This window comes from Ixodes scapularis, unplaced genomic scaffold (genome assembly GCF_016920785.2).
Source record: "Ixodes scapularis isolate PalLabHiFi unplaced genomic scaffold, ASM1692078v2 PGA_scaffold0__279_contigs__length_252992795, whole genome shotgun sequence".
Taxonomy (NCBI): Eukaryota; Metazoa; Arthropoda; class Arachnida; order Ixodida; family Ixodidae; genus Ixodes; species Ixodes scapularis.
This window is the reverse complement of record NW_024609835.1, coordinates 26,690,341-26,706,713: the sequence shown is the minus strand read 5'-3', so window position 1 is coordinate 26,706,713 and position 16,373 is coordinate 26,690,341. Positions and strand designations below refer to the sequence as shown.

Below are 16,373 nucleotides of genomic sequence, written 5' to 3'. Positions count from 1 at the left end.
CGGACCTCCTCCGCGTGCGTGATCGTCTCCCGACCGATGATTCCGGCAGAGAGCGGGGTGGGCAGGCCACTCCTAGGGTGCATCAATCTGACGCGGCGGGGGTCACAGTGGGTCCTCCTGTATGGCAGTGTGCGGATGTAGCTCGCGCGCGGAAAAAGCGATTTTTAAAAGTAACTTTCGGAACATCTATCCAAGATGTCGCCAACGAGAGAAACCGGAAAATTGACCCAATATGACGGATGTCCTTTCCCTGGACGCTGCGCTAGAATGGAGGCGCCCTAGTCATTGTGATCAACACTCGCAGAACACATAGAAATGCGGAAGAACTAACGACGAAGAACGGACTGTGAATTTAATACGCGCAATAAGCCCTGTGTGTATTTTTTTTTAAGCTGTCTTTCTAGTCCCTGTCAGCTTAAGAAGCGCAGGGTGTGGTTAGTCCTGAGCATCTTATTGTCGCTACGCAGCCGATGCAATTCCGGCATTAGCCAATTGGAATCCCGAAAACCAAACGGCAAAGCACGAACATGATGATCCACGCCTTGCGTTTCTTAAAGTGTCAGCGATTGTAGAGTGTATATTGCGCGGCAATGTGCGCGGAACACCAATCACTGGTCTTCCTTTGCCAGTTCAGACAAAGGCTGATTTCTACTTATTATGCGGCGCATTGTATATATCCCGGGCAGCTTTCATCATCGTACGTTGTCTCCAAAGAGGAAATGATCGAAAATACGAAAATATGCAGATGAATGGACCGAACGGTGATCCAATGAATCAAAGCCAACGAAGACGCCGATAAACAAAATCGTTGACGAAGCCGGGATTTGGACCCCAGGTTTCCCCAATACCCGGTCGGGTATGCGAACCCCTATACCCCTCCGCCCTGTCTTTCTGGCGTTTCCCATCTGTCTCATTAATGTACCGAAACGAAATACGTGCCCGTCTGCTTTCCCCAGGGGCTTGAGGCCGGTCAATCGCTGTGATCTACGGGCCGCTTTCACCGAACGACAGGAAAAGAGGTTCGTCTCGGAAACGGAATTTGAGCAGGGACCAAACGAAACGACTTGCTGTCGCTGGTTGCCCATTTGCAGCTTTGTTGTGATAATCTGGTTTTGTTCTGAAGTTGAAGCTGGCATCTGTCCTTGATGAAAGAAGTGAATGCGTGGTGATTAGTGTGTTATTTTTGAATGATATTTATACTTGACGTTGTGTGAAATGTGACACCTTGTACATAGAGTTGATGCATTGATTCTTGTTTGTTTATTGCAAATATACTTTAATAAAATAAATAAATAACCAGTTGTGTTCATCCTCATCCACACTTTGTGTATACATGAAGACAGTTTATTGTTGGCGACACTGAATAAATTACGTTTTCTTTTTTTTTTCTTTTTTTTTTTGGGGGGGGGGGGGGAGGGTTGACGAGGAGTCACTGGTCTTAAATATTATAGGTTTACAACACATATTATACTAAAATGTCCTACCAATATATCTTTTTCTTACCTTTAACTTTCAGTTTAGACTACTTGGCCTATCGTGAAATGTCCGCAATGTAACCCTCGGTTACATTGCCCCATTCTCCCTCCAATCTTTTCTCGAAACAAATGTTAGAAGTGGCGTAAGTCTCCGTCTTTTCTGTATACACGATTGCAAGCTGGGCGACTGGCCGTCGCCATGTCTCTGCTCGAGCAGGCACGCCCGTGCGATTATGTGCTTGCCAAAGCTAGGTTCACCCGCGCGTTGCACGCGCTTGCACGCATGGGGCACCACTTGTGGCGCCATGCTTGCAATTGTCTATAGAAACTATAGGGAGCGTGCGACACTTAAAGGGGGCGCGCCGATCCAACTCATGTGCACGCTAAGTGACTTTTAGGAGCTGTACCGCGGCACCACTGTCTTGTCGCACGCAGATCCTATATATAAAAAGAGTTTGGTCAATGGGAGGAGCCGACAGGATGCGGGGTAGAACCAGAGCCGTATATGTAGAGAGTTTGTCCATTCGTTGGAGGAAGTATAGGAGACAAATGAGGAGGCGCCATTGGCCGAAAGCGGGCTGGGCGTGTTCCAGGGCGTCTTCAGAAATTCGAATGTGTCCAACCAGAAGCCGGAAATAATACCCTGGCGGTGGTCGCGAGAAACAAACCTGATAACTGCATTAGAGTAACTCTCGATGGCTGCAGATATGGTACACGTGATGTTTCAATCATGCTCATCCAAAATGATGTTGGAAGAGTGCAACTAGCGGAACGATCGACATAATCCGTACGCCAAGCGTCGAAAGCCGGGAATCTGCCATCCGAGCGGTCACACTCTGTCCGCGCAAAACAGAGTTGAGCGGCGCATTCGTTTCTTACATCTTTCTGCATGATCATGATCAAAACAACTCGTGCACCCTATTTTCAACCACGAGGAGTTACTCTTACGCGCTTATTAAAACCATATGCGAACATAGACCTTTGATCAGATCTGTTTCTCGCTACCACCGCTAGGGGATTCTTTTCGCCTTCTGGTTGGTCAAGAGAGCATGCCAAGCCCTCTTTCTGAGTCTGCCGCACGCCCTGGCTCTGCCCGCGCCTCCCATTGACCAAACTCTCTACATATACAGCTCTGGGTGGAACCACTGATCTCTATGACAATTGCTGGATCGCGTTTGCCCGCTCCGCGAATGCGGCTACTGGTCGTCATCTTTTTGGTAGAGTTATATTGCCTCTAGCCAAGGTACAGCTGCTGCAGCCACTATCATCCATCCATGGCAGACAGCGTTGTGGCAGTTGTGGTGGCAGGCTGCCATCAGAATAGCAGGGGTGATATTTCGTGCTTGATTGAAATTGTTTGACAAAACATATTTTTGAAACCCGGGGTGAACGGTAGTCCGATCTTTGAGGACCCGGTGAAAGTTTTACGAAATCGCAGCACCGGGGAAAAGCAGCACAGCACGCATCGAAAGTCGCATCGAAAGAAGCATCGAAAGCAGACGCCGGTACGAAGTCTGCTTTCGATTCGAGCTGCGCTGCTTTTCTCCTGTGCTGCGCTTTCGTAGAACTTTCCCCGGGTCCTCAAAGATGAGGCTACCCTTCACGCCGGGTTTGAAGAATCTGCTTCGTCGAACAACTTCAATCAAGCACAAAATATCACCCACTGTACAGTGTACTAGATCCACTGCTATATTATGGCAGCCTACCGCCATTGCGCTGTCCGTCATATTAGTATGATGGCTAGAGATAATATAACTCTACCAAAAAGATGGTCGACCATGGCCGCGTTCCCGTCCAGAGGCGGAGCTGGTCAAACGCGATCCAACAAATAGACATAGAGATCAGTGGGTGGAACGGCGAAAGCGGCGCCGCCAGCGCCGCATATACCCCACGTGACGATCCTGCGAAGTAAAGTTATACGAGATGACCTTGAAGGAGGCGCGTACTGCGGCGCAGGTATTTCTTGCTTCTGAATGAAGTTGAAATTACATGAATGAATAATTGTAAGAAATTTATGGAAATGGGGAGTTTCAAGGTGCTGAGGGCATTTACTGAGTCAAAAAACGTGACATTAACAAGAGAAAGTTTCCTGAAACATGAGGCGAAACTGCGAACATGGGGTGTGCGTTCGGGGTTAGGGTCAGAACTCTCACGGAGCAAAGTCCGCGGGTTTTCCCGTCCACTCCGTCGTAATCGCGGCTGCGACTGCACTAAAAAAAAAAAATTAGTGCGTTCTGATCGTCGCCGTGACGACAACTTCACGTCCGTTACCCTCTCAGTTACGGAGAGTCGCTAATTTCAACTCAAGCACCCTGCAATGAAATACTTGAATACACCCTTACCCAGAAATTGTGATTGTGGGGTATCAGTTAAGCTAATTGCTTCCGCTAGGGGAATAGTGGCGGCTGGTGGTTGGTCACAGGTGCTGTCAATAAACGCGCTCAAGATAACTGAAACGGTGTAGGCCAATGAGGTGTCCCTATTTTGCCCATTATCACTCCGAAGTCAATAAAATTACGGCGTTATCCATTATGAACGCTGGAGAAGGAATCACGCAGCGAGAACCATGACCATAATATTCCGCGTCCTGCCGTTCTTATTTTGTTAGTTAGGACGGTAGGCCCTATTATGTTCATGCATCTCACTGCGTAAATCCTTTTTGGGCGTTCATAATGCAATGACGTAGTCTCGTTGGCTGTGGTGTGGCAATGTAACACGTGCGACAAAACAGTGGCACTGCGGCGCGGCTCCCAGAGTCATTTGGCGTGCACATCACTTGAAAAGGCGCGCACCCCTTCAGGTGTCGCGCAAGAGATTTAAATATTCGTGAACCTACCTATAGTCGGTTACAAGTCAAGAAGGTAGGAGAAGCTCCTCCCACAAGCGTGATGCGCCCGTTTCAAATTTCTCCGCAGTCGAAAGAAGCGTCCATTGGAAACGCTCCTTTTTCCGCTTCAATGAATTCCAACCTGTCTCCGATCCCACTTTTTTAAAAAAGCGACCTTTGTATTCATTCGAGAGGGAACCGAGCCTCTGAAAGCAGCCTTTGTATCCATCGGAGGGGGAAGCTAATCCCCAAAAGTCGTATTTGTTTCCATCGGGGAAGGGGGGGGGGGGGGGGGGGGCAGACTCTAATCTCCCTCTCGTGGCTTCCACAATGCTAAGTCAAAGTCGAAAGATAAAGCAAATATGTACAAAAGGCAAGACTCTTCTCGCGCGTTGGCCGCGACGTCACCGAAACGATGGGACGCTATTGAATACGGAGGTGGCGGAGGGATATATGATTCCCTTTGAGGGGCATTTGCCGCTACCTTCTTAACCTGTAACCGACTATTCGCGACTCCAACTAACTATAGGTGGCGCCACTCATTTTCCAAAATGGCGGGTTTAGTGAGGGTCAGATATGCGTGCCGCTGTTGAGTCTGTCTAGTGTGCTGGCTTCACTGAGCGGCATAAATTATTTCTGGCAATACGAGGAAGCTAATGTTTAATGAGCGCAGGTCACCTCTTTAACCTGAAAACAAGAACGGTGTTTAGCGTAATATTTACGGAAGGATGCGCGTTTTAATTCTGGAGCGAAACGGAAACTTATCTCTAATATGAATTTAATTTCTCGATATAGGTCTTAATTTCGAATTCTTTCATGACTCAAGATGTGTCTCACATTGTAATTATTTACTTGGAAAAGTTGTTCGCGGAAACTTTATTTTGTGACGTACTGTTCGATCCAGGCTGCTATTTGTAGTTGTTCATAAAATAAGTGCTGATATCTGTGCGTTCTCGCTGCCTTTTTCTCGCTCAGATAATTGTCATGGGAAATAATGACAATTATCCCAGTACAAGAATAACAGAATAATTCCAATTTTTACAATATGTCCACGAAACGCATAAACTAATAAACGCTGCTCTCACTGCAACAACCCGAAGACGGAATCCGAGTCAGACAGCTGAAGTGTGTGTGTGTTTTTATAGCACCGTGTGACGCGTTGGACTTCATATTACATCCAGCGTTTGACTGTTTGTCTATTTTGATAAGTATGTCAGAGTTTTTCATATGCTGAAAAGAAAACAGAATTATACCTTTCTGGAAAGACTATTATGGTTAAAAAGAGTATTCTCGTGATCTTGGCGTTAATTGGAGGCACACATTGCCGCGATTTGTATTAATAATAATAATATTAAAATTCACATATTTGAATAAGTAATTCTTCAAGCTCTAATATAATTTGTTGCTTCTGATCTAATTTTGAACGCGCGAAGACATATGACAATGAAAACTGTGCGAATTATCATCGCTGGTTTCAATTGCTGTATTTTAATTACCAATAAAATTAAAAAAAATAGTCTAAAATCAATTAAAACGTTTTAGCTAATGTGAGAAATCCATGTAAAATTACATTAATTGTGGATAAAGTATACTGTGCTATCAAAGTCGAGACTTTTGACAATCGGCGAAACGTCCAGAGTCGCCGCCAATATACTTCCAAACCAAATGCCCCCCAAAAAAGATAATAAACTTTTTTTAATTATAAGTTTTTTCTTAACATTTATTCACTTTTGTACTTGCTCGCCGTCGTTTTGCCAATCTCAACCTTTCCAGTTTAAAGGAACGCCCACCTGCTTGCACGTCTGCTCACTACAGCACGTTTCGTTGGCGTTGGAAGCCGGTGAAACAGTAGTGAGTTTTAATATTGCGTATACGAGCGAACTCAAGCCCTGTGTGTTTGCGTTAGCTTTGCGTTTTGCACACTGCGCGTGCGCGGAGCCCGAAATTGCGGTCTTGGATGACGCATGGCGTTGAGGCGCACGCACAACGTGGGGCACGCAACTCTAACGCAAACACACACCCCTTGCGTTTGCTTCTATGCGCCATACTAAAACTCTCCACTAAGGTACAATCCCACACCGTCTGCAGCACTACGTTGGGACAGTGAAGAGTGTTGTTTGCAATCGGAAACGACATTTCGCCATTCATGATCGCTAGCAGTTCCGCCATGCCCGCTGAGCAGGAGAATCGGGGGACCCTCACTAGAGCGCTTCCCGTTTCCGCCGCGGGAGGGCGAGCGTCGAGCTGGAGACGCGAATAGCTGATATGGAGCTTCTGGCAGAAAAGCAATGCCATTAGCACTCTTTTGTTTAGATGGTCGTGAACGAGGCAATAGACTACTTCTATAGACCATTCCATTTAGCGCTCTTTGGGCGGCACCATTTTGTGCGACCGCAGCGCCCTCTCCACACATCCGGGAAGTTCAGCGGGTTCGGCAGGGTAAAACGAGAGAGAGGGCAAGCGCCCGACTCCGCCAAACCGGGAAGTTGCCGTTCTCCATCTTTGGGCTGTATCGGCGGGCTGTACGGAACATCGAACTCTCGCTCGTGGCTGCCGTTGTGAAGTGGTTCGCGTTCTTAGAATAGTTTTGGCTACTCCAAAATCAGCCTATAGCTCTCTGTTGTTCTATTTCGCTAAATGATCAACTAGCATATCCTTTTTCCGTTACTTAAATAGCGGTTGAGTCAGCCGGCAGTACTGCCCTCAACTACTGCGTGTATTGCAGCAGGAGAGCATGTTTTATATTTTATTTCAGTCTTCCACTCATGGTCGCTAAAGGCCTACACTAGTACGAACTTTGTATAGTAGAAAAGGTACAGCAACCGGATTTACTTTTCGCCAAAGAGACCAACCAATCTGACACAGTTTTCCCTATTTTTCTTTTTCATTTGCACGCAGGTAACAGCGCAATTAGACCCTGTGAGTCTTTTTATCTAGCAGAGTATTACACGAAAACTGGCATACCGAAATCTGCGCATCTGCGCTTGAAAGTTCCAAAATGACGCGATTTTAAACAGAGTGTGCACGCCAGCCGGACGCTAGCTACAGCCCACTCGGCGGAGGGGACGACGAGCGGGGTGAGAGTGGGAGTGCATTTTTTTTTTTCTCTTTTACCCTCTCTGCTATGACCCTAATGGAACGGTCCCTATAGCCCCTGAGCAGGTTACTAGGTGGCACCACTGTCATACAATCGTCAGCGCCTCTGGCGGCAATAATACCAACCGATGGGAAGTCGCGGCGGGCGGACATCCGGGAGTGCACGGTGCTGTCGTTCAGTCAGGATCAGTAGCGGCAGGATGCCTCCCATCGTGTTGTTTTGCGGTTTTAAACCTATTAATGCGCTTGACTCCTTTTTTCGTGAACAAGGGTTGAAAAAAGGTAGAAAGCTTCTCGAAAGCAAGCATGTGTATGCGGCGAAAGAGACGTATGGCCGTGACATTTCGGCTAAGTGCCATTCGCAGCAAGGCAAGAACGTGTACGACATCACGATTCAGGTAAAGGAACGATTGAATGCAGTTTCATTTGATAACGGCTGCTAAATAATTGCAGCAAATGTTCTATGATTTATTTCTTTTTATGCAGCTGAATCCCGTGTCGCGCGAGATCGTCGACAGCACTTGCAACTGCCGCTACGGCGCCCGCGGCGACTGTAAACACGCCGCCGCGGTCGCCTTGTTCGTCAGCGAGGATGAAATTGCGACGTGCACGAGTCTTCCTCAAGCTTGGGGAAAGCCGTTGGGAAAGCCAACACTGAAGGACAAGGCTCCCATCAGTGAACTTTTTGGAGGTGTGTTCTTAGCAGTGGCGTAGCCAGGAACATAAACCGCATGTAAGCGATTTGGCGAGCGACGCGACGGCGGCGAGGACCCGCTTTCGCTCGGCATGAAAGCGACTGGAGGAAGTGACCAATGCGATAAGCGGCGTTTTCTAGAAATTCAAAAATCAAGCGGCGCGACGAGCGGCAGTGAAAAATCTCCGTCGCTCGTCGCTGACTCTCATCACTTGTTGAGGTCGCTCGTCGCTCGCTAAATTGCTTACATGCCCCCCCCCCCCCCCCCCCCGTCTACAATTTGGGGGAGGGGGGAAGGGGGGCTGCAGCCCCCCAAAGACCCCTCCCCTGGTTCTTAGCGTGACTCGCTTGCGTGTTTGAACTAAATGCATTCGATGTCTGCTTCACCACTCGACCTCTTGCCTTTCAGAAGACCGGGTGTTTGCTGGAGGGAGGCCACCAGCTCGTTTCCCGCCAGCTTATATTATAAGCCACTTCGACGGCATAAACTCACCGTTCACAAATGTGCTAAAACAGATGAACAGGTGCCAAGTGGACCTGGGGTGCGAGAGATTACTTCAGGACATGGTGGGTGCAGCCGTTGGGATAGTGGAGGAACTGACCGTGCTGGAGCTTCTCCCAAGTGCAGAGATGCCAGCGTACCATACCCTAGAGGTGACCGGGACATATCCCGTACTTCGGGTGGCCCCGAAAGACCACTCGGCGCACATGAGTCGACTGGAGGCCTCGTTTTTTTATAATAATGTTGTCTGCTCCAGCCCCCTGAGCTTGTGTATGGCCACACTGCAGCAGTCGAAGTGTGCTAGGTAAGGTCTTTTAGTGTCTTCAATGATTTTTTTTCTTTGCTATAGCAGGCATAAGGCAACTCAATTGTTATTTACACTCCAAGCCATAAGAAGCCTGCAACAAATCCTTATCTTTTGCAATTCTAATAAAAATGCATTTCACACCTCTACAGGTGGTACAAGGAGCGGAAAGTGCGAATCACGAGCTCCATGGCGCACACCATTTTGAGATCCAGGAAGACCCCCGAGGGCCTCTCCAAGAGCCTGCTTGGTGCAAAATGGTTTTCATGTGATGCTACACGTTATGGCAAGTTATATTCCAATTTCAATAGGAGTGCTCTGAACTTTTAAGACCTGATTCTACCAACATTTCCCATGCAGGCTTGCGGACCGAGCCAGTGGCGAGGAGTGCATTTGAAGTGAAAGTCGGGGCCCGTGTTGTGGAGGTACGGCATTTATATATAGTCTTTGAGTATATGACCACAAGTTTGGAAGTGTCAATAGCCTACAAATGCAAGGCGGCTTGCTAAACAATATGTGACTTTTGTGGCACCATTGTATGATAATTCTAATCTCCTAATTGTTTGATAGATGTGATAAATGCTCTGTGTCCATTCTAGGTGGGGCTGCTTGTGCACAACCAGCAGCCATGGCTGTGTGGCAGCCCTGATGGCCTTTTTGCGACCGGTGAAGGAACCATTCTCCTTGAGATCAAGTGTCCGCACTCCATCAAAGACTCTGCGGTCATAGATTCAACCGCTGAAATTACCTTCGTGAAGTACCTCGTGTACGAAGAGGGTAGGCTGTGTTTACGGCGCACTCACAAGTACTATACTCAAATTCAAGTCCTCATGTACGTCCTTAACCTGGGAGAGTGCTTTTTCTTTGTGTACACGAGTGTGGACAGTGTAATTGTTGCTGTGGAGAGAGACAATGTTTTCTTGGAGACAGCCATCCGGCACTTGGAAGGCTTCTTTTTTTCTCATTACTTGCCAGCAATTGTTAAGAAGTACTGTACATAATCTTCCCCATCTCCAAGTGTGTTTGTAGTTGTTTTTTATCACGTGTAACATCAACTTGGAAGCGAGTCGTTTTTATAGTCATTTGCTGAAAAGGCGGGACATTTTTTTCAATAAAGAGTGCCATCTTGCATGTAGAGGAGTATTAACCCGTGTTACTTATTTGTACTTAAAATAGGATAGATAAGAGTTTTCTTGTATTGCTTGTCATGAAATAAGCTCATGCCATTCTTTTGAGAAGCCCTTTTATTCTTAGTATTGCAAAAACAAATACAAATAAACAAACTTTGGTGGCAACTACCAGGTCTATTTCAATGACTCGAAACAAAATATCAGATGTAGTTTGTTAGTGCATTCAATTCCTGGCCTATAAATGTTTTCCGTTTCTTGTGGTTACGTGGGTTCCATATCTGCTTGGTGGAACGAAAAAATGGCACATTTCAAGCTGGAATATGCGAGAAAATATAGGTGAGGCAAAACAAGGAGTAACAATCATGCATTTTTTGTAAACAACTTCCAGCGGTGCGGAGAGATCAAAACAATGTTTCACCGCATACCAGAAGTGACGCCATTCAAGACGGCTGCGCCCTTTTGGAAAAGGTGTATACAGTCTAAGCTCGTTAATACAGACCTTGGTTTCGACCAAGATTTCGGTCTGTTGCAAAAGGAGTATGTTGTATGCAGATATGAAGTTGAGTCAATGGCCGCATAGAGGAAAACCAACCAAACTCTACAAATCGGTATGTTATATCCAAGTGTCTGTCGTAACCAGGTCTGTTATAATGAGCTTAGACTGTAGCCGGCGATAGGTTTGAAACAACCTGATTTCACACTTAGTCTCGGGCTCATGGCTGTGATGCAATTATGGCAGGTTGCAAGTTCGCCAGAATGCAGCACATATGAAAAACATCGCTCATTACTGGTATGAGGGAAATTGGTACCCGAGTGTTTAGAATGTTGTACACTTTGATTCGTTGAATCATTCGCTCCACATGAATACGGACTTGAGCAATGTTGTACGTCTCCTCTACCTCTTGGCAACTAAACTGCCCAGCCCCTGAAAAAAAAGGAGGCATGACAAGCACAGCATTACTGCCCTCTATGCTAGCCTTAATACCTGGAAAGCCCTTGTCTGCTAATATCACGTCACCTGGCTCAACCAAGTTCAAAAACTGGGAATCTACAGTAATATGGAGGTCGGAACAGCGTCCGCCATAGGCCTTGGAATGAAAACAAATCATCCCATTTGGAGTCACTGCGACCAGAAACTTCAGAGTGTACCCTGATTTGTATGCAGAATACAAGGCACGCTGTTGAGCCACAGAGCCCGGCTCCTCTGTGCGAACTTCGGTACAATCAATGATCATTTTGCATTCTGGGTAGTGTGCCTTAAAGCACTGGGGCAGCATGGACAGGATGATTGAAGATGGTGGGCGAAAAATCCACTTTTCAGTTGCAGCAGACAGTGATGCAAGCACAGTACGAAAATGCCGTGATGCTGTGGTGCGGTGTATACAAAACAACACTGCAAGTGATGAGTAGCTCATCTCTAGTTTCATTTTCATGAGAAACAAGAGGAGCTTGTTTGCCATTGATGTGTCCACCGATCGTTCTGAACCTACAGGAAGCATGCTCAGAAGCAGGGCAAACACGGTTGTGGTCACACTGCACAAGTCCTCCAATGACGTAGGAGAATGACGGACACTCTCGTAGCCTTGGAAGCACCCTGTTCTTTGGTCAGGACCAGATTGCCGTGACGACACAGACGGCACCCTGGGGTGTGTAATCTGTGTTGAGCCGTTGCCATCTTGCAGGGTAGAAATGTAGACTGAAAACTGCCCCTTGCAGATCTCCATGTCGTCGGTCTGAGAACCCTAGAAGTATATGCATTTGTCACGATTGGTGCAAATAATAAAGTGGCATGACAAAGAGTAAGTTCATAACAATTGGGAGTTCTAGTGAGCCGTTATGAGGCAAACGGTTCCCTCCCCCCCTTCCCCCCCCCCCCCCCATTCATTAATGCAACTGTGAATGTGTGCGGAAATTGCAGTCAACTCTGGAATAGTTTGACTGGATCGTCACGGTTAGCGGTACGTGAACTAGCGTAAGAGATGAAGATTTGCCTTGCATCATGGCGGATGAAGCAGGACGAGCAATGGAATGAACATCTCAACACGGCCCAAAGAAGCTGTGGTATTGTTTCGAAGCGAAAGGTTTGTCTACAAATGATTCGCCAATCCGTGCTGTTGCACTATTCCGACGCATTTGATCTCCTCGGACTGATGGGGCATCGCGGCCGCCATCACGGGTCCGACATTGTAGACCGTGTATTTCAATAGACGCAAATAACTGGTAAAATGGCACCTTGAAGGCCATTGCCTAGTCTCTTGTTGTCGTTGTACTGCTTTACATACACATGAAATTGCCACTGGCAGGCATCGCACAAACTAAAATGAGGGGCTTTTTTTCAAGAGCTCCGAAAGCAAACGTAGAGCACAACCAAACAGTCTCTTCGAAAATCATGTACAATTACTTGAAAGTGAGCATATGTACCTACTCGCCAGCTCGATTGCACCCTTTGCGTATGCCATGGTGTTTATTTTAGGTGGACTTAATTGTGAAATTGACAAGATTATTTCAAAATTTTAAAACTGCAAAAGATGTCCTATATCATGCAACATCCCCAATAAACGCTGGAGCTTCAGCGACTTACTGTCCCCCCTTTTCTATGTATCTTCCTCATGTTTAAATCTACAAGACGTTGCCGCAGAAGTCTTTGCGCTATACTTGGTATCACCTAATGTCCGGGCACAGCGGATGCTTCGAGCCATCGGTGCCAATCCAAGGCCGTTTCACCTTATGTCCGCTGCGTCCGGACGTAAGGTGAAACGGAGTAGTGTCCCATGAGGTCCTGTAAACCACAATGTGCATGCGCATTTGTTGGTTTTTTGTTTTAGATATCTGGTTGCACATATTTTAGATAATTGTTAGGGCATTTTCGCACGCCACAGTAAAAGCAATATGTATGTGTACCCTTATGAATTCCACGTTCTGCTGATTAGAGTTCAAGAAATTCTATTAGTAACTTCAACTTGGTTGATACAGAAATCTTACCACTGAACGCTGTGCTGTTTCACTGGATTCTGCAGCACTTTCTAGCAGGCCGTCCTGCCGATCCTGTGTGCCGATAGAGTTTTGATGCCAAGCTGGGCCTGGGCTTCATAAGCATCATGAAAATTAATAAGCAGCTTGCTTAAGTCGGCAGTCAAACATCACGGTAGAAAACACATCCGGAGTCTAATTTCTTTCCTCACTGGAATATTTACTGCATAAGTTTGCATATTGTAAATATCAACAATTCGAAACACAGGCCAGGTGCCACTTCGGTCACTGCGAGGGAAGGGTAAGAGAGCTAAGGAGGTAAACTGAGCACTGAAGCGATAATTGAAACTATTTTGAGACTTTACCTGTCAAGCCCTGATGCTTGGTCCTGGAGGATCCCATCTGTTGCACTAATCTCCGGGTCATCAGTCTGATCTTCCTAAAAAGCAGACAGGTTTCCCATAATCCATGTGAATACCATAGTGATGCGACAAAGAGCCAAGTTGACAAACAATGAGCAAGACTGTGTACCCCAAGACTTCAGACTAGTGTCGCTTCAACACCTGTTGTGAACCTAACATGTAAGTGTAGTAATTACAAAAAAAAAGAAAAATGCAAAAAATAAAGTAGAAGAGCAGAGCCCACGCAGGCCTGCGGAAATGACGAGGATCTCGCATGCCGATGAGGCGGTGACCGGTGGAGCCTGGGGCGGGAAAAGCCCCGGAATGAGACCCGTCTGACACGAGTGACACTTCGAGCCGCACTGATTTACTAATGGTCAACAGCATGGGGCTGCGCACCCTGGGGGGCGGCCAGCCTGAGCGCACGGGCGCCAGTGGTTGGTTTGTGGCACCATTTATGTCGTGTAGAACGCTTTAACAAAAAATTTGAATACTACAGTGAGCACATTTGTTGTTTTTTTTTGTTTTTTTCAAAACAACCATGAAGAGCTTTCAGCTAAGTTCAAATAACAACAGCCCACTTGTGCCCCCCAGAAGTGCCCACGCCTCACTGACTTGGGTCTGACAAATCCTAATGTTACATTTGACACTTGTTGATGCAAAAGCCTTACCACGGAAGGTTGTCTCTCCTCTCTGAATTCAACGGCTGTACATAAAAGGTGCAGGCCCTCATGCCCACCTCGGCTGCCGCTGCTAGTTCGTTCCCTGCTTGTGCTTGGGATTCCAGTCAAAGATGAAGCGGGACCCCCCAGACTCGATGCTTGTCTGCTTGCTACTCTGTGATGCCATCTGCAAACAATATTAGATTGATGCGAGTCACAAACAGAACGTCCTGTAGCTATTCATGCAGTGCCCATGAAATCACGATCATAAGCTGGACGATCGCCTAACCCGGTAGCACGCTGCTTCCCCATTAGAAACATCAAATATTGAGCGGTGCCCCGAACCCCTGCAGATTTTTGCAATGACACAGGCTTTTCGATTTCGATGTACAAACAATAATCTACAAAATTGGTGTTCAAATTTCAATTGCGGTTAATATGGTCAAAAGCGAATCAGCCGGGCAAGAAGCCGTTGGCACAAAATAGTGCAAGCCACGAGGAATGACTGTTTATAATGGCAAGAGCAAGCTTGTTTGTTTTAGCAGTTTCTCATAACGAGGGCAGATCTTGGACACCGCAAATCTTAGTTCCGGTTCGATGCCGAGCAGTGACCTGTACTTTGTTTTCGTCCACGCCATCACAGAGAAGCCAAGTACATATGTCTTTTCAGTTCTCGAGGCGCTTCACGACCCCCAGCTCAAGTTTGAGAAACACTGCAGTAGCATAATAACAGTTAGCTTTAAGTACAGATGTTGTTGACTTCAAAATCAATGTATTAAAATATCTGCAATTAAAATATTCAAAAATAGTGACTTTTTTGGAGAAATATACAAGGATATCAAATTAACTACTGAAGTTCAATGATACAATAACCGCTGAAGTTATAACTAAAGCTGGTCAAAACTTCACCTGTCAAACCTTGACGCTTGGTCCTGCGGAATCACTGAACTCCTCTTGTACACTGCTGGAAAGAGTGTGGGGAGGTACGCAGGATGGGCTGCGATGTTGCTTTTGGCATTATTGACAAAATGCTCTGAACAGATCCTGGAGCTGCTGTTTGGTACCCATTCTGAGCCATCTGTGCTGCAAGAGTAATCCAAATACATAGTCACATTAATATTTTCATTGCAGGTTAACACTCGTAAGGACTCAAATACGGCACAAGGAATATCTTTTTGTAACTCTTGTTTTCATAAACTTAGTAGAAAAAAAATTCAGATGAACACAGAAAAAATTTACACAAAAGCCACCTTTTCTTCGGGAAAAAATTCCGTAGGACCATTTTAACCAATTTGGTGTCGATTAAAGACATCGCAAAGTGACAAAGTACTGCGTCAAGGCGGCAAGGAACCGAAAAAACAGGAACGTCTCAATTCGAATGTGTTACGAATTTCCTTCACCCCGCTCTGTTTGCGGCAGAAGTCTTCCTCGGGTTGCCTCAGTTTTTCTAAGTTATATATTTTTTTGCACCGATGAATTCGGAGAGCAGTCTGCAAGAATAGCAACCCGTATACTTAGTACGACCGCAGGGTTCTTCACCAAAACCCAATTTTAAGCGTCAAGCGACAGCGTACTCGAACACTGCATTATTTCGGCTTGTTGGAACACACCATTGAACGGTTATACTCACTTTACACGCCTGACAGCCGAGATCCATTTCTTACGCCGTTCCTTATCCCACGGTTGCGAAGGAAAGCGGTGCAGTTTCACGTGTCCGAGTCCCTCGTTGTTATGACAGTTCTTCACACAGCAGTACCGGTACGTCTTCCGTTTCGTCTTGGTACGGCGATTTTCGTCGTCAGAGGGTTCATTATCGGCGTGCTTACTTTTGACCGGTGCCATGAAACTTGGTACGCAGACTTAACACGAGCAAAGGACCGTAGCAGAAGTAGAACGCGCCCAACGTAAACAACGCGTACGTACGGCGATGCAAATGGCGAAGCTGGCGAGGCCAGCGAGGCAGACTTCCCATTGCTTTCGAAGTTGGGCGATAGATGGCGCGACCTGTCAGGGCAAACTCGATTGCTCGGAGGCTATTAGCCCCGAGAAGTTCGCCTGGCGCCCCCTTACGGCGAACCGGGGTGACGTCACGGCGAGGAGAGAATTTTTCCCCGACTCGCCCCGCTCACCCTGTGGAGGCTGTGACGACGCTAGCTGTCGGCGCGCTCGTTTCTATTTAATTTTTTTTTGGCGTGTTTTTCGTAGAAAGTGTAATTTTTATATATGCCTTTAAGTTGAGGTATGGCCTGTAGCTACACGCGAAACTTCAACGAACATTTTAAGCATGGCTGACAGGCCAGGCAACGCATGAA

The 16,373-nt window shown here is 46.7% G+C and overlaps 2 protein-coding genes across 4 annotated transcripts; both read right to left on the bottom strand.

The window, feature by feature from the left end:
- Positions 1-10,634: 10,634 nt before the first annotated feature.
- Positions 10,635-11,752, bottom strand: LOC121836605. Its single transcript, XM_042291555.1, has one exon. It carries the CDS (start codon positions 11,750-11,752, stop codon positions 10,742-10,744), a length of 1,011 nt encoding a protein of 336 aa, XP_042147489.1. The 3' UTR covers positions 10,635-10,741.
- On the bottom strand, positions 11,727-15,969 carry LOC121836070. 3 transcript variants are annotated; one of them, XM_042290768.1, is made up of 6 exons: positions 15,692-15,969; positions 14,971-15,144; positions 14,071-14,248; positions 13,364-13,433; positions 13,011-13,113; positions 11,727-11,770 (listed from the first exon to the last, which is right to left on the bottom strand). In XM_042290768.1, the coding sequence occupies exons 1-5, from the start codon at positions 15,901-15,903 to the stop codon at positions 13,052-13,054; spliced, it is 696 nt and encodes a 231-aa protein (XP_042146702.1). In that variant the 5' UTR covers positions 15,904-15,969; the 3' UTR covers positions 11,727-11,770; positions 13,011-13,051. The 3 variants fall into 3 exon arrangements, with proteins under 3 accessions (XP_042146702.1, XP_042146682.1, XP_042146715.1); XM_042290748.1 differs by lacking the exon at positions 11,727-11,770 and adding an exon at positions 12,717-12,807 and having other exon boundaries at positions 13,364-13,437; XM_042290781.1 differs by lacking the exon at positions 11,727-11,770 and adding an exon at positions 12,717-12,807.
- Between the last annotated feature and the right edge of the window lie 404 nt (positions 15,970-16,373).